The 19,250-nt window shown below is 41.1% G+C and overlaps 1 protein-coding gene across 3 annotated transcripts in view; it reads right to left on the bottom strand.

The window, feature by feature from the left end:
• The window catches only part of ICE1 (interactor of little elongation complex ELL subunit 1), a 39,272-nt gene extending 28,198 nt beyond the window's left edge, over positions 1 to 11,074 (bottom strand). The window contains exons 1-7 of one of the 3 annotated variants that reach the window (XM_050311375.1): positions 10,947 to 11,074; positions 10,108 to 10,166; positions 8,569 to 8,604; positions 8,103 to 8,120; positions 7,239 to 7,350; positions 6,191 to 6,267; positions 577 to 614 (exon numbers count right to left, since the gene is read on the bottom strand). In XM_050311375.1, coding sequence (XP_050167332.1) covers positions 577 to 614; positions 6,191 to 6,267; positions 7,239 to 7,350; positions 8,103 to 8,120; positions 8,569 to 8,604; positions 10,108 to 10,166; positions 10,947 to 11,033 — 427 coding nt within the window. In that variant the 5' untranslated portion in view covers positions 11,034 to 11,074. Of the gene's footprint in view, positions 1 to 576; positions 615 to 6,190; positions 6,268 to 7,238; positions 7,351 to 8,102; positions 8,605 to 10,107; positions 10,669 to 10,713; positions 10,911 to 10,946 lie in introns of those variants that run through there. The other 2 variants (XM_050311383.1, XM_050311393.1) reach the window with 2 other exon arrangements.
• Between the last annotated feature and the right edge of the window lie 8,176 nt (positions 11,075 to 19,250).

A 19,250-nucleotide genomic window follows, 5' to 3' on the forward strand; every position in this document is an offset into this window, starting at 1 on the left:
AAAAATCAGAAAATATGCACCAGGTTCACCATATATTTAAATATTATTACAAACATGACTAGAAAAATTCTGTCAGGATTATTAGAACACTGAAGCATATGCCCTATGAAGAAAGGTTCATTGAACTAGACTTCTCCTCTGGGAGGAGAACAAAACAAATCTTAGAAGGAATCCAAGAACAGCTTTCCTGTAGAAGAAGGTATCAAGAAGATGGAAGGAGACTGTTCACTGCTGTATGGTAGACATCAGGTGTAAACTGAAACACGAGAGTTTCCCACTGGTTATAAGGAAAGACATGTCAGTCATGCAGTGAATCAAGTTACCTGGACAGGCAGGTCAGATTCCATCCTTTGAGGTTTTCATGACCAGAAGCTCCCTTCCAACTTGATTTATGACATGTGCCTAAGATACTCAGCAGAACACATTCTGCAGGGGGGGCTGATTTAATTCCACATAGTATGGCCCTGCCTTGCTCCTTGGAGCCTCTAAGTTAAAGTGACAATTACTTCTTTGGATAGGAAAAGAACGGAGAGATCGAGTTGGACAACAGTACAGTAACACAATGTAGAAAGTTACCTTCAAGCTTTTTCACTTTTGTTTCCAGTTTCTTTCTCCTGTTAAAAAGAACACATGAATAGATAATTTTTTAAACAGAATTAGGTTGCATGAAAAGCCAGAAAAAAAATAAATCTAGCCATTTCAGAAAAAATACACTTCCTATATCCAGGACTTATGAGACCATCGCGTCCCTGAAGTTGAAAAAATAAATCAGCCGCATGTTGCTGACTTTCTCACACAAACAGTTATATCTGAGTTTGCTTTTAAGAGGGTCAATCCACTAGTCCAGGTGCACCTCTCTGCCCAGAGAGGTGGTGGATTCACCATCCCTGGAGGTTTTTAAAAAGAGATTGGACACGGCCCTTAGTGCCATGATATAGTAATTGGAGTTGGATCAGGGGTTGGACTTGATGATCTTGGAGGTCTTTTCCAACCCAATCTATTCTATGATTCTATAAATATGCCTTTAGCTACATCTTGGAGTTTGAAACGCAATAGCAGACAACTGCTCTCTGTTTTTTGTATTTCTATAATGTAATGCAGACAGGTTAGTTTTACTCCTTAAAAACAATTAAGCCTTGCTTACAACGAATAGTATCTAAGCAATGAGATAATCAGGAATAGCCTTCAGGATCACTCATGTCCCACAGCTTTTTGTTTACACTATCCAAACAAAAAAACCAAACAAACAAAACCCAAACAAACATGCATCCTGAATAATTTTGACTTTAGCATTCCCAAACCTACCTTATATGTAAAACATACACAGAACTGGAAAATAAATAAGTAGACAAGTAAATATTTTTACTATTTCCTTCTGTTATATCCCAATATTCCAGAAATTGTTTTAAACTGTTGTGACACAGAACTCTTTCCTGACAAACACATGCTCACTAATCATATTCATGAAGCAGACCACAGTTCACCTATTTTCCATATTAAAACCTACGTAATTGATTGAGATTTACAGTCTAAGCCTTTTTGGATGTGCAGGCTTTAATTATGACTTCAGACATTAAGTGGCATATATTTGAAAACCCACTCATAAACAGGATGATTGACCACCTTTTGCATGTTCAGTAGTCTATATACTATAAAGTAATAGACTTTATATTTTTATATACTTTATATTACTATAAAGTAATAGACTAATGATCTTGTGCCTTCTCAGTCTGAAGAGGTTCCTACTTACTTTCCTATATGATCACTATGACAGTCAAGCCATAGATAAGAATTTCAGAAAAAAATTGCTCATAAAACACCTTTGCAGAGAAAAAAAAAAAGGGGAGGGAGGAGGAGTTGTCCTTTAGAAAATAGGAGGTAAACTACTGTTTCTCTGTAAATTACCTTCTAAACAATGCACAGAAGCACTGCATCTACAATGTGTGGACAATGGAATCAAGGTCAGTTGACACGGGAAGACTATAGAGATGCTGTTTGCCATTGAGGGAGAAGATTCATGCAGCCAAAGCTCAATTAGAGTTCAAGCTGACCAGTACTCTAAAGGACAACAAAAAGGGCATTTCAAAATATCTTAACAGCAAACAGAGGATCAGAAATAACACTGGTCCATTGCTTGATAAGGTCAGTCACATCACAAATAGGGATGCAGAGAAAGCAGAGATCTTTAATGCCTTCTTCAGCTCTGTCAGTCATCATCTCTCATCAATGATGGGTCCTGAGGACCCCAAGATGTGTGCTGGAAGACCATGACTGGTAAACTGATAAACTCCCGGACAACTCTGAACCTGTTCAAGACTTGCTGCTCAGGTGGACACACATAAGTCTATGGGGCCTGACAAGATTCATGCCAGAGTACTAAAAGAGCTGGGCAATGTTAGGACAGGACCTCTCTCCATTATTGTTCAATGGCCTTGAGCATTTGGAGAGGTCCCAGTCAACTGGAAGCTGGCATATGTCCCAGTTTTCAGGAAGGGTAAGAAGGAAGACTCTGGTAATGACAGGCCTGTCAGTTTGACTCCAATTACTGGTAAAATTAGGGAGGTTACCCTGGGAGTTACTGAAAAACACTTGAGACAATGCAGTCATTCGTCTTACCTACGTTGAGGAGAGGAAAGTCTTGTTTAACTAATTGATTTCCTTTTACAACAAGGTCACCCATCCTTTTGACTAAGGGAAGCCAGCTGATGTGAGGGTTTTTGGACTTTAGCAGAGCTTTTGATATGTGTCTCCTTCTGGACAAAATGACCAGCATACAGCTAGAAAAGTCCATAATACATTGGATGGTTGATGTGTCATGCTAAAGGAGTTACACCAAATAGGGTTGGCCTTCTGCTTTGCGTGCTTGACTTCCAACATTTGGGAATTGCCTGCTCCTGTGCCCTTAGGAGGCCATGTTTAAAAAGCGACCAGCAGTGATGGACCCTAGCACCTGCAAAAACATTCTCTCCAGGGACCTCACTTACTGATTCCCTGAGCACCATGAAGTCTGCTCTCCTCATGTCCATGATCTGAGCTTTAAGATGCATGCACAACTGCAGCTGACAAAAGGCCATGCTAACAGAAGTTGCATTCCTGTAACATGGGAAATGCAATCCTTGTAAATATTCAAATCTCCACTAGACAGGGTCCTCAGCAAGCTAACTTTGACACTGACTCTGAACGACAGATTGGATCAAAGGACTTGAGAAATAATTTCTGACCTAAATTATTTTATAGTAACTGTAGATTAACAATAATTTTATGAACAATTCACTATTATTCTGCTTCTGAAGAAACCCAGCTTTTGAGTTACTGAACTCATATGACCTACTGCTTACAATACATCAGCATCAGAGGTATACAAAATAGCTACAGCATCACAGAATTGAGGTTGAGGTTGGAAGGGTCCTCTGGAAGTTATTTTGTCCAACCCACTCTGCTCAAGCAGGGCCACCTACAGCTCTTTGACCAGGACCATGTCCAGACGGCTTCTGAGTATTCTGAAGATGGAGAGGACGCAACTGCTCAGGAAAACCTGTGCCAGTACTCAGTTATTCTCACAGCAAAAAAACAAGTGTTTCCTGATATTCAGAGGGAACCTTCTGTGTCTTACTTTTTGCCCATGACCTCTCGTCCTGTCACTGGGCTTCATGGAAACGAGCCTGTCTCTGTCTTCTCTACACCCTCCCTTCAGGTATTTATAGACACGGATGATATCAGCCCTGAGACCTCTGTTCTCCAGACTTAGCAGTCCCAGTTCTCTCAGCCTTCTGTCAGTGCAGAGATACTCCCATCCCTTAATCACCTTCATGGTCCTTCACTGAACTCATTCCGGTACATCCATGTCTCTCTTGGACTGAGGAGACCAGACTGAACACAGTACTTCAGGGGTGGCCTCACTAGTGCTGAGTAGAGGAGCACCTCCCTCAGCCTGCTGGCAAAACTTTGCTTAGTGCAGACCAGGATATCGGTAGCCTTTTTTGCCACAAAGTGTGTATCACTGGCTCGTGTCTGACTTGGTGTCCAGCAGCATCCCAAGCTGCTCTCCATCTGAGTGGCTCCCAGCATGTACTGGTGTGTGGGGTTGTTTCTCATCAGGTGCAGGACTTTGCACTTCTCCTTGCTGGACTTCCCAAGGTTTCTGTCAGCTCATTTTTTCAGCCTGTCAAGCTCATGCTGGATGGCAGCACGCCCCCTGGTCCATCAGCCACTCCTCCTAACTTTGTGTCATTGGCAAACTCGCTGAGGGTATGTTTTGCCCCATCATGCAGATCATTAGCAAAGATGTTAAACTGGACTAGACCCAGTATGTGGCTCTCGCTGTCTTCCCTCAGGGTACAGTGCTACCTACTGGTCTCCAGCTAGACTTTACCATTCATTACCACTCTCAGGGCCTGGCCATTCAGCCAGGTTTCAATCTACCTCACAGTCTGCCCGTGCAGCCCCTACAGTACCAGCCTGAGGGGTTGTGAGGCTCTTATGGGAGACACTAGCCACTGCTCTCCCCTCATCTACCAGGCATGTCAGTTTATCTAGAGAGTCAAGTATGACTTTTCCTTGGTATTGCCATACTGTCTACTCCCAAGGAGCTTCTTGTTCTTCATGTGCCTGGAAATGATAAGCTGTTCCACCACATTCCCAGAGATCAAGGTGAGGCTGACTGACCTGTAGTTCCCTGGCTCCTTCTTCTTGAACATATAAATGACAGAAAGGAGACAAGCAATGTATCTATATGGACACAGTACACTACCAGCACATTAGGCTGCTCAGTTCCCTCTTAAGATGCAGTTAGCAATGGTGTAGCTGCCCTTTGCTGCTCTTAGACAGGATGATGTGCTAAATATTCCATTAAGTTCACAGAACATTTAGTACATCTATATGTGAAATAAGTACAGTCTGGCAGAAAAAGTAACAACTTAGCCTGCTTATACAGTCTTTTGGGCAGTAGGGGTGTGCTGCTGTGCTTGCAAGTACTGCATATTTCACAAGTCATGTAAAGATACTAGGGTATCTCATTTGAGAGATGCTTTAGTCATTTGTTCATCTCCATGGTCCTTTGTTAGACTCTCTGCAGTATACCCATATATCCTGTACAGAGAAGTTCAGAACTGGGCACAGTACTCCATGTCTGGCCTCACCAGTGCTGAGCAGAGGGAACTGATCCCTTCCCTGATGGTAGACCTAAAATAGCTTAAGAACACCAAAATTAAAAATCATAGCCAGCTATCATGGAAGTAAGGAGTCCCCAATGGGAGTCCCATCAGGATGTGTGTTGGAACACATCAGAAATAAAAGGTGACTACAAAAAACAGCAGAAGGGTCTTAGAATTCCAAGCTACTAGAGAGCAATCACTGGTTTTGATAAACGCAAAGTGATGCATCTGGAGAAAAATAACCACAACTACCAACTCATAACACCCAGCTATATTTTAGCTGGTTCTCTTTTGAGAGCATGAGCACCTTTCCAAACAGTATAGAGAAGTCACAGTTCCATGATACAGGTAATTAGATTAGAGGGTTAAAAAGCTATTAGACAAGTTCATTACAGTATTCATCAAGAGCTGTAAGAAATTACAGTACACACATATGCTCCAGGCAAGGAAGCCTTGAAGTGACTGGTTAGTGGAAAAACAAACTTTGGGAATTATCAAGGCACAGCTTCAGAATATTCTGTACTGTGATAGAAAAAACAGCTTCTGCACTTTTGGTGCCAAATCCCTCCTGCTCACTTCCAAACATGGCAGACAGTTCACCCTAAACTGCTGAGCTGTTTCTTTAAAACCAATTATTTTAAGGACTGATTATCAAAGTGCAGACCACTTTGATAATATAATTTCTCTACTGTCCTCGGGGACTTATCAGCACAACTCAAATGGATGGAAATAACAAAAAGCCAAGATTAAAATCCACTTAAAAATGGAGAAACTAAAGCTTTTTCTTAATCTCATCCTGTTCTTAAAAAACTTTTGCTAAACAACCACCAAAAGCTACTTCAAGACAAGATAATAATTAAACTAACACTGCACTCAGGTGTGTTTGCTACAAAATTTAAGACTGGCCTTCCATCAACTCACTGTTGTAAGAACCCATAAACAAAAATGGAAAGCGTAACTAGCTAAAGTATAAGATCAAGTTCTGGAATAGGTAAGAGGGGGAAAGAAAGGTTGTGAAAAAAAGAAGCATCACTCACATAGCATCACTGTTTACTATTTCTTCTTTAATTTTAGCATATTCCAGTTGACTCTCACGATAAATCTTGAGAGAGCTCTGTGAAGAAGGAGAGGAGAGTTAAAATATGTCCATACTGAGGAGAAAAAAAAAAAGACGGCAGACACCTTACCTATTCTAGTGCATAGCCAAAAAAGTATATTCCATGAGAAAACAAGCAAATTGAAAAGTCAGGTTATCCTCCTTTAACAGCAAAAGTTATAACAAACAAATACATAAACCTCTATATGTTTATCTATCTTTTGAGTATGTGCCTCAACACCTATCTGGATAGGAAGTCAAAGCTGAGGTCAAGAGCACAACTATTATACACCATATGTATAGTCCTGCTTTTTCTGGAAGTGTCATCAGGACATCAGCTACGAACACTTGCTGAGGGAAGATATTTAAAAGCAGTTCTAACATGAAAGACAAACTAGGTACAGCGACAAGACAAATATTAATATCCTGCCTTATACCATCATGAAAAAATATACAAGAAAGAGGGTGCAGTATTTTTCACAGAAATAATAGTTAAAGTATAGCAAATACATATATTTAGGTGATTTGAACAGCTTTTCTCCTGTAGACTAAATCTCAGGAGAAACAGAAGAGAAATTAGGGATAAGCTCTAGAAGCTAATACTGTAAAAGCATATGTTCAAAATGGTAACAGAAGCATAACCTATTCTGCATAGACGCTCTTTGCACCTTTTCAGTAGTACAAGTATTCAGTATTCTGATAAGACCAGAACAGAAAGCCAAAGGAGTCTGTTTCTCCTTCCTTCCTAAGTGAGGAAATAAAAAAAAAATAATCTGATCAAAAATCATACAAACTACAAAGCCTAAACTTTTTGCCTCTCTGAAACCTGCTATCATTTAATCAATTTCACCTAAACCCAGAGCTGCCTGTCCCAGTGAGCTGGAAATAACAACTAGGCTCATTAAAGTCAGCTTCATTAAGATGAGCATTAAATACATATATTTCCTTCAATGGAAAAAGTGCAAGTCATTTAAACCTTATAAGCACACCTTTTTCTCTTCCAACTCTGCCTTCAAGGAACCCAGCTCTTCCTGGCACTTTTCCAGAGGCAGAATTTTCTGTAACATCTGCTCCACTTGGCAACGAAGAGCAGAGATCTCTCTGAAACGGGATGTGCAATTAAAAAAGAAGTTGCCAAAAACATAGGTGCTTTCAAAGGTAATATTCTGATTCTTCAGTCAAGTGTCTTCAGTATTTTGTTTTTTTCCTATGGAAAAAATGCTGCGAGAGATACCTAAAAGCTTTTAGAGTCTCAGTATTCTCATTTTTCCATCCAACATTTAGAGAAAATTTAAGATCTGGTTAAAAAACATTACACTGAGCCTGAAGCTAGATGCAATCAGATGGTACATGCCACATAGCTGTGCTGCCTACACTGGTAATAAGTGTCTCTGCCTACATATTGCTGTAAAATAAGAGCAGAGTCCAACTGCAGTATTCTTCACCAGGCAGGATTAAATGCCGCCTCTTCCTCTATAATCAAGTAGCGTAAGCAAGGGCATGCAGCCATAACTCTAAGGCAAAATGCTTCATACAAATATGGCCACCTCAAATAGGCTTACATTCAACCACCACCAAAATATGAACTCCATATCTCCACTTGGTCACTTAAGACTTCCACGTAACACAGGCCCAGGAAAGAATCCCACACAGGTACTGTAGAAGGACAACAGATTTCACTGCTTATCAAGGGTACCTTTGCTAACTACAGCCTAGGAAGCACAGTAAACGACCATATTAAATGCTCAGTTGAGACCCAGGGCTGCTGCTATTACAGCATGAGACTCCCAAAACTAACCACACCACAAGACTGAAAATATAGCATCTTTATTAAACAACATATATCAACTTACCGTTCAGCAAATTGAAGCTGTAATCTCTTGTTAAGGTAGAAATTAAAAACAGTTCATCAAATGTCCTTAAATATAGTTCAACCTAATTGCCACTTGCAAAGAAACATCCAATAAAGACTTCCTCATACAAAAACTCCACAAGACTTGCACAATTAAGTGTTTAATACATACATTTCAATACACTTGAAGTGAATAAGCAGAGCTGCTTCTGTTATGTGGAAGAAAGAGTAATTCTCAGTAATACAGATTTCAAATAGACCATCTTGAATCATGTATTAGACACATGCAGATCTAAAGTGGATAGTTTTAATTCCAAAGGCCTATTTTCTTTACAAAACCTACCCAGTTTGTTCTTCACTGGAAACATCACCTTTTAACTTAAACCTTAAATAAAAAGTCTCAAGTACTCTTATAAGAAATGTTGTAAGTATACTAATTCTGTAAGGACACTACTAGACAAAGGATATCAGTGCATTTCTGTTGATATTCTGTCAGTAAACGACTGCAAGTAAAGAAAAAAAGACATTACTAATTTTCTCCCCTAATTTTGACAATTACGTCTCAGGATACCTTTCCTTTTGCTTTATAGATAAATACAGAAAGTGTAAGATTGGTTTGCATTTTCTGATAGTAGTCAATATAACCCTTTTGTTTCATTAAGCTATTAAAATTAAGCCACTCAAATCAGACTGCTTTGAAATAGAAAAAACTCACTGAATTACATTACTTTGTAGCCATTAACTCATTGCAGTTTTTCAAAAAATAAACATACTGTTTAGGTAAAAATTTATATACATACATAAATGTATAAAAACATTAAAAATTATATACAAATATATATATATACATATATATGTGTAAAGATTAATATACACGCATATATTAAAAGATACATATATACCATGCTACCAAAAGGATGTTTTCCTAAAAAAAGAACACATAAATCTCAGAAAAATATTTCAGAAGACTCTAAAATGCCTTAATCTTTACATTATTCTCCCAGCAGCCATAAGAGGGTAATGCCCTGACCCAAGAGGAACAGCACCAAGGAAAGTAATTCTTTCCTTAAATGCTTTGGCTTTTAAGAACTGTGAGAAGAAAGGACAAGAAAGAGAAATACCATAGGCATTACCCCAGGACAGAAAGGGTTGCATTACTTTCTCTTGCAACAGTTAAGAGTAATCAAGAATGGCAAAAAAACGAAAGGCTGAGCTGCAAGTAGTTAAAGAGACAATTCCCACAAGAACTGTGTGCATTGGCAGAAGGAAGAGGGATACAAAGTCTGGAGGTCAGAAAAGGAATCTCAGAGTAAAGAGCTTGAAAAAAGGCTCCCAGTGTGTGCTCTCTTAAATACTCTTTGGAAACCAGAATGCAGGACTGGAATTTAGATTCACTCAAGCCAAACTGAGACGTATCTGGCAAAGGGTACATAAGAGACAAACCACTACAATTAGAAGACATAGCATGGATATTAGGTCATATTATGGAGGTATAGATAACGTATCTTGATATTTCATTCCATACAAGCATATGTTGATGGGTTTTGAGAAAAATTCAAGAAATCACATAAGAGAAGTAAGCTATAAGAAATATTTTAGAACCTTACTGTTCTGAAAGATGTTCAGCTTCAGTTTTCATATTCTGATATTTAATCCAACAGCATTTCACACCTTAATGATCAGACTTAATTCTGTTTAAAAGGTTCATTATACATCTGTACTTGACTTTAGTTCTCATATTCTTCAGAAGAATTAAACAAATGAACACAAATAAATGAAATAATAATATAAATAAATGAAATCAACCTCTTCAAAGAACTGCTTCTGCCTGTACTTAGCCCTGTTTACTGCCATGACATACCGATGCTTTAGAGCTTATATTAAAGAAGTCTTACAGTTTAGATTTAGGACCCGCTTGTGAAGAAGTGACTTTCATTTTGGAGCATTTAGCGTGGTGTAAGTAACCCCAACCCACCAAACAAAAACACACGTGCAATTGTACTTACTCTCCGTCAATCATTTTTTGCTTCAGTGCAATTAATGCAGCTACATATTCATTTATATTCTGTAAGGAAGAGTCTCAAGTCGGTAAAGAACTTAAGCCCCAAAAAACAGTACTATCTACTGTAAATACCCCTAAGTTGATTGCTAATGTGGTACAGAATACAATAATCTTCTTTATTTTAGTCCTTTATTACTAAATCATCAAACGTATATTTGCCTAAATAAACGTAGAGAATACAAGCTGCACAAGAAAATATACATACTTAAAGGAGGCCTTACTACAAAAGTTGTTCAAGCGTTGCCTTTGCGGTAGATTCTATACTAAATCCCCGTAAGATTTCCCCCTCAAAATTCAATTAAGCTTGTGCAGAATATTAGCAATAAACAACATTAGCTCACTTGTATCTACAGATTTTCCAGATTCTCAATCCATGCTCATTCTAAGCGTGTCTTATGGTCTCTCAACAGGGCCTTCCCCTTATTAAAGGAGAAACAAATATTGCCCAAAGCATAATATTACAACAACACACGCTCGCTTAAGGGACCTCAAGGAAGGAAGTGAATTATAACAGTCCTTTCACTGCACCGAAGCAAAGCCAAAAGGATACGCCTAAAAATTCCCAGGCACGCCGCAGAGACCTGAGCTACTTCTCCACATTTCGCCCGGCTAAAGCTCGACACTGCCGCTACTTTTACAAAGCCCGCTCGCCACACACTCTATCCGGGTTACCGCCGCGCCGGGAGCGGTGGCTGCAGGGACCAGGGACTTTTCACCCGCCAGCGGCCCGGCGCAGTCCCACTACCCCGCTCCAGCGCCACAGGGAGGGCAGCCCGTGTCTACCTGCTGGAGAACACCGCAGTTGGCGCAGGCTCCGGCGGCGGCCGCGGTCCCGGCCGGCGGCGGCAGCGGCGTCTCCCCGGGCATCATCGTGCCCGCCGCGGCGCCTCTGCGCTGCCCGCCTGCGTCACACCTGCGCCACGGCCTCAGCAAGGACCCAGCTCCACTTCGCCTCCTCGAGGGTAACGTCGGTGGCTGCCTGAGTAGTGGCAGCGGGAAAGACAGCAGAAGGTGCTCTCTGCAGAAACCCACGTTGAAAGCAGCCGGTGACCAGCGACTCAACCCACTGCAAAGCGCCCACATCTACAGCGCCCTTACACCAGCACGTTATTTTGTCTTCTTTTAGGTGCGGGCACTTGTGCAGGGCACTCCTGCGGTCCCGGGCAGCTACTCCTCCCAGCGGCGCGAGCAGGGGGGCGGGGCCCGCGGGCACGGCGGCGGAGCGGGCGGGCCGGGCGGCTGGGCCGGGGCGGGAGCGGGAGGGGCGGGGCGAGCTCTGCTGGAGCCGCCATTGCCGAACACTGGCCCGGCAATCCGCCACAGGGCTGAGGAGAACCGCCCTCGCCACCCTCTCTCTGCTTCTCTTCTGGCGAACTAGAGCTGCCGTCTAGATGTGGGCATACTTAGTGTTATAGGTTACCAGCAATAATGCCTTAAAGGAATTGAAGAAGCCAATTTACAATAGCAAGCAAATTTATTAATAAGCGGTAGATAAACAATCGGTGCGCCGGGACGGGGGTTGCTGTTTAGAACAAAAGAGAGTTCTCTCACAGCTCGCCGCCGCCCGCCCCAAGCTCTCAAACTTCCCCTTTTGAACCCTCCGCGTTCCCGTCCAGACATGCTCAGTACATAGGTTCTTATCCATACATAGTCCGGGGCATGTGCTCTTTGCACATGCTCAGTTGCAAAGTTTTCCCCATGCATGTTCCTGGGCTGTGTTACCGGCGTCCGTGGTCTGGGGGTTTCTTTGTGGGCCGGGGTCTCTGTGATGAAGATTTTTAGTCTTCCTCGATGTCCGCAAGATGAACCCGGCTTGGAGTATGCGCCTTTAATAGGTATTTTTCCTCCCCTTCCAGTCTTATCGTCTATATAAATCACTTTGACTCCTTGTTTAGAGGAAGCTTCTCAGTGTCCCCAGCTGCTGTAGTTTAATTACACTGCCAGACTTCCCTCCCCCCCTTCCTTATCAGCCTCGGGAACAAACAGCAGCTTGTTAGAAACAGTTAACAGATATGTGGGAAATACACACGGAAATCACATATCAATGTCCTGAAGTTTTACTAAGCTTAACAAAAAAAGAATCCCCTTTAAAATATAGTTTATTACACTTAGCTGTTGCTGTTCTCTGACACACACGCACCAAGGTTTTAAAGTGGGAGTACACCAGTTCAGCCCACTAAGCATCTTATGGGAGCATGATACTGATGACAAAAGATCAAACTTTTCATCTTATTCAAGCATTTGTAAAGAGGCTTTCAAGGGCAATATTTAGCACACTTAATCATTGCTGCCTGCATCTACCACTTTCCACAACATCTTTCTGTACTGAGTGAGCTACAGTAAGAGGTTGTAGAATCACAGAATATTTTGGGTTGAAAGGGACCTTAAAGATAACCTAGTTCCAACCCACCTGCCATCGGCAGGGACACCTGTTTCTAGAACAGATTGCTCATGTGTTTCAGTCCATGCTTTCAATCACTTAGAGGCACAGATGTTAAAGTAGTAACTGCTATGTTGTTCCACACTGTATTACTGTTGAGGTATGATTTTATCACATTATTTCCATAGCAATCTTTTGGTATTTTGTGCACAGGACAGATAGCTGCACACAGTGTGAGCTAGTTTGTGATATTTTCTATTAAGCACATGTTGTTGGACTTTATTCACTGAATGCTCTTTGCAACATTGCTGATGCTTCCATTTTTACTCTACCTGGAACTTTATCTGGCTCAGTTATCCAATTGCTTGTTCATTGTTGTCTTCCTTGTAGTTTGTACATATTCCTCAGAGGAATCAATACTCATCTCTAGATCTGCGGACTATGTTAAATCTTCTGCCTGATGAGGAATATCATGTACAGCTGTCTGGTTATCTGGACCTTGATGAAGACATTGGACCTTGTAACTCCTTGATAAGTGCTCTGATGAACTACAGTATTTCAGGCTTTCTCAATCTTTCTACTTTGAGAGCTTTACAACAGCATAATAAAATAGTCACTAGAGCAGCAGTAGAGTTTAAGTGTCAGTGTCACTGGAATGAATTTACCCTCTTGGGGAAAGTTCCCATGTGAAGCGCCCTTCAAAAAGAATGAAGCTGAGCGCTACTGATTTTAGATTTGAGAATTTGGGGCTGTGGTCAGGTCAGGTAACAAGGCACTTTATTAGGTGAGTTATTAAAGACAGGGTTCTGCAGAAAGATATCACACTATATCTGAAAGAAAATAATAGATTTTTTAGAAGAGTTCAGTGTTTCTTTTGACTTTTCATGCTTAAGTGAAAATGTTATCAAAATTTTGTTTTAGCGTTGACGATGTCAAGATTTTCTAACTTTTGACATCACAGAATCATTTAAGTTGGAAAAGACCTCCAAGATCATCAAGTCAAATTTTTGACCAACCTCCAACCAACCTTGTCAACTAGACTGTAGCACTAAGTGCCACATCCAGTTGTTTCTTGAACACCTCCAGGAACGGTGACTCCACCACCTTCATGGGCAGCCATTTCTAATGCTTTTCATGAAGAAACTCTTCCAACCTGAATCTTCCCTGGTGCAGCTTGAGACTGTGTCCTCTTGTCCTGTCACTGGTTGACTGGGAGAAGAGACCAATCCCCACCTTGCTACAACCTCCTTGTAGTTGTAGAAGATTACAACTCACCCCCGAGCCTCCTTTTCTCCAGGCTTAACACCCCCCAGCTCCCTCAGCCACTCCTCATAGTGCTCAAAGGTCTTCACCAGCTTTGTTGGCTCTTCTTTGGACACATTCCAGCACCTCCATATCCTTGAATTATAGGGCCCAGAAATGGACACAGAACTCAAGGTGCTGCCTCACCAATGCTGAGTAGAGGGAGGTGATCACTGCCCTGGTCCTGCTGGCCACACTATTTCTGATACAAGCCAGGATGCCATTGGCCTTCTTGGCCACCTGAGCACACTGCTGATGTATGTTCAGACAGCTGTTGATCAGCACTCCCACATCCTTTTCTCCTGGGCAGCTTTCCAGCACTCTTCCCCCATGCTGTAATGCTGCATGGAGTTGCGATCCAAGTGCACAACCTGGCATTTTACCTTATTGAACCTCATAAAATTGGCCTCGGCCCATCAATCCAACCTGTCATACTCCCACCCAACTTAGTATTGTCCATGAACTTACTGAGAGTACACTCAATCGCCTCATCCAGATCATCAAAAAAGATATTAAACAGGAGTGGGCCCAGCACTGAGCCTTGGGGAACACCACTAGTGACTGGCCACCAACTGGATGCAGTACCATTCACCACTGCTCTCAGGGCCCAGCCATCCAGCTTGTTCTTCAACCAAGCAAAGAACTGTCCAAGCTGTGGGCTGCCAGCTTTTCCAAGAGAATGCTGTGGGAGACAGTTTCAAAGGTTTTACTGACATCCAAGTAGACTACATCTGTAGCCTTTCCCTCATCCACTAGGAGGGTCACCTGGTCGTGAGAGGAGATGAGGTTGGTCAAGCAGGACCTTCTTTTCCTAAACCCATATTGGCTGGGCCTGATCCCCTGGTTATCCTGTACATTCTGTGTGATTGCATCAAGATAATCTGTTCCATAACCCTCCCAGGCACCAAGGTCAGGCTGACAGGCCTCTAGGTGCTTGGATCCTCCTTCCGACCTTACTTGAGGATGGGCGTCACATTGGCCAACCTCCAGTCATTTGGGACCTCTCCGGTTAGCCAGGACTGATCATAAATGACAAAGAGTGGTTTGGCAAGCTCTTCTGCCATCTCCCTCAGTACCCTCTCATGAATCCCACCTGAACTCATAGACATATGAGTGTCTTTGTGGCTCAGCAGGTCACTAACGACTTCCTTCTGGATTATACAGGGCGTCTATTCTGCTCCCTGTCCCTGTCTACCAGCTCAGGGGACCAGTTGCCCTAAGGATAACTGGTCTTACTGTTACCAGTCTGTGATAACTGAGGCAAAGAAGGCATTAAGCCTTTTTCTCATTCTTGGTTACAATGTTCCCCTCTGTGCCCAATTAAGAGATTTTTCCTTGGCCCTCCTTTTGCTGTTGATGTATTTATAAAAAACTTTTTTATTATCTTTCTCAGCAGTGGCCAGATTGAGTTCTAGCTGAGCTTCACCTTTCTAATTTTCTCTCTACATGATCCAACAACATCCTCGTACTCTTTCAGAGCTTCCTGCCCCTTCTTCCAAGGGTCATAAACTCTCTTTTTCCCTAAGTTCCTGGGAAAACTTGTTCAGACAGGCCGGTTTTTTTCCCCAAAAGCTCATCTTTTGGCACTTAGGGATGGCCTCCTCCTGCACCTTTAAGATTTTCTTCTTAAAGTAAGTCCAGCCTTCCTGGACCCCTTTGTTATTAATAACTGTTTCCACCTGCTGGAAGTCCAAAGTAGATGTTCTGTTGACCCCCTCCCTTACTTCACCAAGAATTGAAAACTTATCCTTTTGTCATCGGTATGTTTAAGATGACTCCAACCCCCACATCTCCCACCAGCAGGTTTCTTCTCTGTTTGTAAACAGCAGGTCTAATGGGGAATCAGCCCTGACAGGCTTGCTTACCAGCTGTGTCAGGAAGTTATCTTCTACACAGTCCAGAAACCTCCTAGACTGCCTTCTCTCTGCTGCACTGAGTTTCCAGCAGACATCTGGCAAAGTGAAGTATCTCCCAAGAACAAGGGCTAGGGATCATGAAACATCAGCCAGCCTCATTTAGAATACTTCATCTGCCTCTTTATCCTACTTGGATTGTCTGTAAAAGACTTCCACCAGGATTCCTACCTAACTTGTTAGCCTTCCCCCTGATTCTTACCCAGAGGCACTCAACCTTATCATCACTACTGTTGAGCTCTATAAAGTTAAAACACTCCCTAATGTACACTTCTTCTAAAACAACTCATAAGTTTTAATGGTTCAGACTCTGAATACAGGCAGAATTAGGCAAGTAAATTTATGAAAATGTTGTATTGCCATTTTATTTTTTTATGTTACATTGCCATTCCTTAACAACGAGAAAATATTTTAAAGTTCTGTTTTAACTCACCCCACAAAACCTAATTTTAAAAAAAATAGTTATTTTCCTTCAGAAAAATAAATATTTTACAATTTTAAACAGACAATATTAAATAATAATAATGTAAATTATATGCTTTTTTAAAAATTGCACTTACCTTGATTAGACCAAGTAGAAGAGTGATTGTAGGGTATGGAATTCCAAGTTCTGCTTCATTATATCTCCAGTAATGAGCACATCACAGTTCAGAAGATGCATGAGGATGGGAAGGCACTAGGAAGGGCAGACTGGATCTAAAAGAGAAAGGTTATAAATCTGGAACTTAAAAAGCCCTGTGAGTTCAACAGTTGACTTATACAGGGCTAAGATGAGTGTGCCATGAAGTCTGAATCACAGAGATGCTGGTCTCTTTTGTTGATGATAAAACAGAAAACTGGTGACTTGTTTATCTGTGAATCTCCTCATTGCTGAATGGGGCCATTTTAAAAGAATTGAATTATGACTGCAGGGTTATTGTGTTTATTTAGCAGAACTGAAATAGCCAGCAGCACATAAACATGATTTCTTTACTGTTGCTAATAGAGATAACATAGGCTGTCCTTCCTGGTTTTCATGAATGAAGAACAGAAAGAATCAGGTGCTGATGTTCCCAAAAAAACATTCAGGTGGTCCTTAATAGCACAAAAGTGTTATACTTTCACCACCAGTAACTGAAGGCAATATTGATGATAGGTGCAATTACAGAGACTCTGCAGAGGAAATTAAGATGCCTAACCATCTTCACAGCATGTCAAGGTGACAGCATCATGGTCTCTGGCACTCTCAGATTTATACCAGAAAAGTTTATTAACTATAGTAAGTGTGAAAGAAATCTAGCATGTTTAGATTGTATATTAGTTCACCAAAAAAGAGTTATCAAGCATTGGAACAGTGAAGTGCTTGAGTCACCATCACTGGAGGTATTTAAAAGTCATGTAGCCACTTAGGAATATGGTTTAGTGGTGGACTTGGAAGTGCTAGGTTAGCAGTTGAATGTGATGATCCTAAATGTCTTTTTCAACCTAAATGATTCTACAATTTAATACTTTAATATTACTCTATGGAGATGTACCGCTTCCACCTATCATACGTGGAGCTACTTCCTATGCAAAAACTTGTATGCAGTCTTTCAGTGGATTCTCTTGTTTGAGCTGCTCTTGCTGATTTCAGATTCTTGTGCTGTTCCCCTATTGACAATCTAACATACAAGTTTAGAAATAGTTCACACCTGTAGAATGGAAACACAGACGCATAGGATCCCACTCTTTTCACTAGAAAGAAAACACATCAGGATAGAAGTACAAGCTTCACTTTTTCTTGCTTCCTATCATCAGCACCATGGCATGCAATAATGGCAGGGAAGCAACTCATTTAACACAGACTTGAAACAGCTATTTTGTTTAGACATTAGCAGGCAAGCATATTGTAGTTTTGTTAGTATAAATAGCATTACAGCACCACAGAAAAAAGTAGCTTGCAAGGGAACTCTGGAGATCTGTAGTCCAACCTGCTTGAAGTGGATTTAACTACAAGCTAGATCAGGTTGCACAAGGTCCTGTCCATGTGATTTTTTAAAACCTCCAGGGGTGTAGATCGTACCATCTCTCTGGCCACCCTGCTTAACTGTTATAAGAGTGAAGAATCATTTTATCCTCTCCAGTCAGAATTTCTGTTGTTTCAGTTTGAGTCTGTTGCTTCTTGTTTAATTGTGCATCTCAGAGAAGAGCTTGGCTCATTTTTCTCTATAAACCTCCTTAGACAGTTGAAGATAGTAATGAGATTTAGTCTTCCCTTCTCTTGGCTGGATAAACCCAGTTAGATTAGCCTCTCTGTGTATATATTATGGGTTCCCTAGTAGCCCATTCCTCCAGCTTGTCAAGGTCAATATGAATTACAGGCCTGCCTTTCATGTGCTCCCTGCAGTTTTGTGTCATTTGCCAACTTGCTTAGGATCCTTCTGTCCCCTTTTCCAAGTCATTAATGATGATGTTAAACAGTGTCAGCCTCAGTGTTGACCCTTAAGAAATTCTGTTTAACTGATCTCACAGTTAGATGATTACTTGCAGTTAGTCACAGAGCAGTTGTTTACCTTTTGCTATCTGGTATAACCAAACCCTCTTCCTATTTTACTTCTCTCTCTTCCTCTCTCTCTCTCTCACTCTCTATACAGATATGTACATACACATACATACATTCTGCAGAATTATAAGTTTCTGTTACATAAATTGACAGTAAAGGAATTTGACACAGATATGCTATTTTTTGCTCTTCTCTATTTTCACCTTTTTCAGGTTTTTCCTCTAGTGTAAGACATATCCAGACACACAAGTTGAACTTGTCTGCTAGGTTATCACTGCTGATTCAGAGTCCTGAGAATAAATTTTTTAGAAGTTTTTTCAGGGGAGCGTCCTGCAGGATGCAAAAAGGTTCTGTTTCCTGTAGTCTAATGAACATTGTGTAAGAATCTGGGGGAGTCCTAGTTCAGGGTGAAAATGATATATCATATTCTTATCTCCCTTCTTAAGCTTTCTCCTGCTTTACTGTATTTTGAGTGCATATCTCTTCAATACTGTAATACCTCTTTTTTAGATCTTTTCCTCTCTGATTCGTCAGATATTGGAAAGTAGCCCGGTTGCCACAGGCTACTCATCAATTCAGAGACACGCTTTCTTCTGATTATTAAAGTAACTCAGAGAGGGGCTTTGGTTCTTCATTCTGTTACCATGACATCAAAGACTTTTTCTGTATAATTTCTGAAGTATCATTCTTATTGCCTCTTCTCAGTATTGGGATAACATCCAGGTGGTAAATTATCTGACATGGTCCTCCTGTATAGTTTTACTTCATGCAGTGAATTCTTATACTTATTTCCTCAAAGAATGATAAGTGATAGAGGAAGGAGAGTGTACTGGTTGCAATGATCTATGTAAAATCCCTTGTGATTAAACTTTAATACCGTTTGTTTTTAAAGAAAACTTAATCTTATCACAGTAAATTGTGTGACACAACATTGGTAGAATCCTCTTGATTTCATGAAATTATATAAAGTA

Source organism: Myiozetetes cayanensis, unplaced genomic scaffold (assembly GCF_022539395.1).
Source record: "Myiozetetes cayanensis isolate MyiCay16 unplaced genomic scaffold, myiCay2020 scf1, whole genome shotgun sequence".
In the NCBI taxonomy this organism is placed as follows: Eukaryota; Metazoa; Chordata; class Aves; order Passeriformes; family Tyrannidae; genus Myiozetetes; species Myiozetetes cayanensis.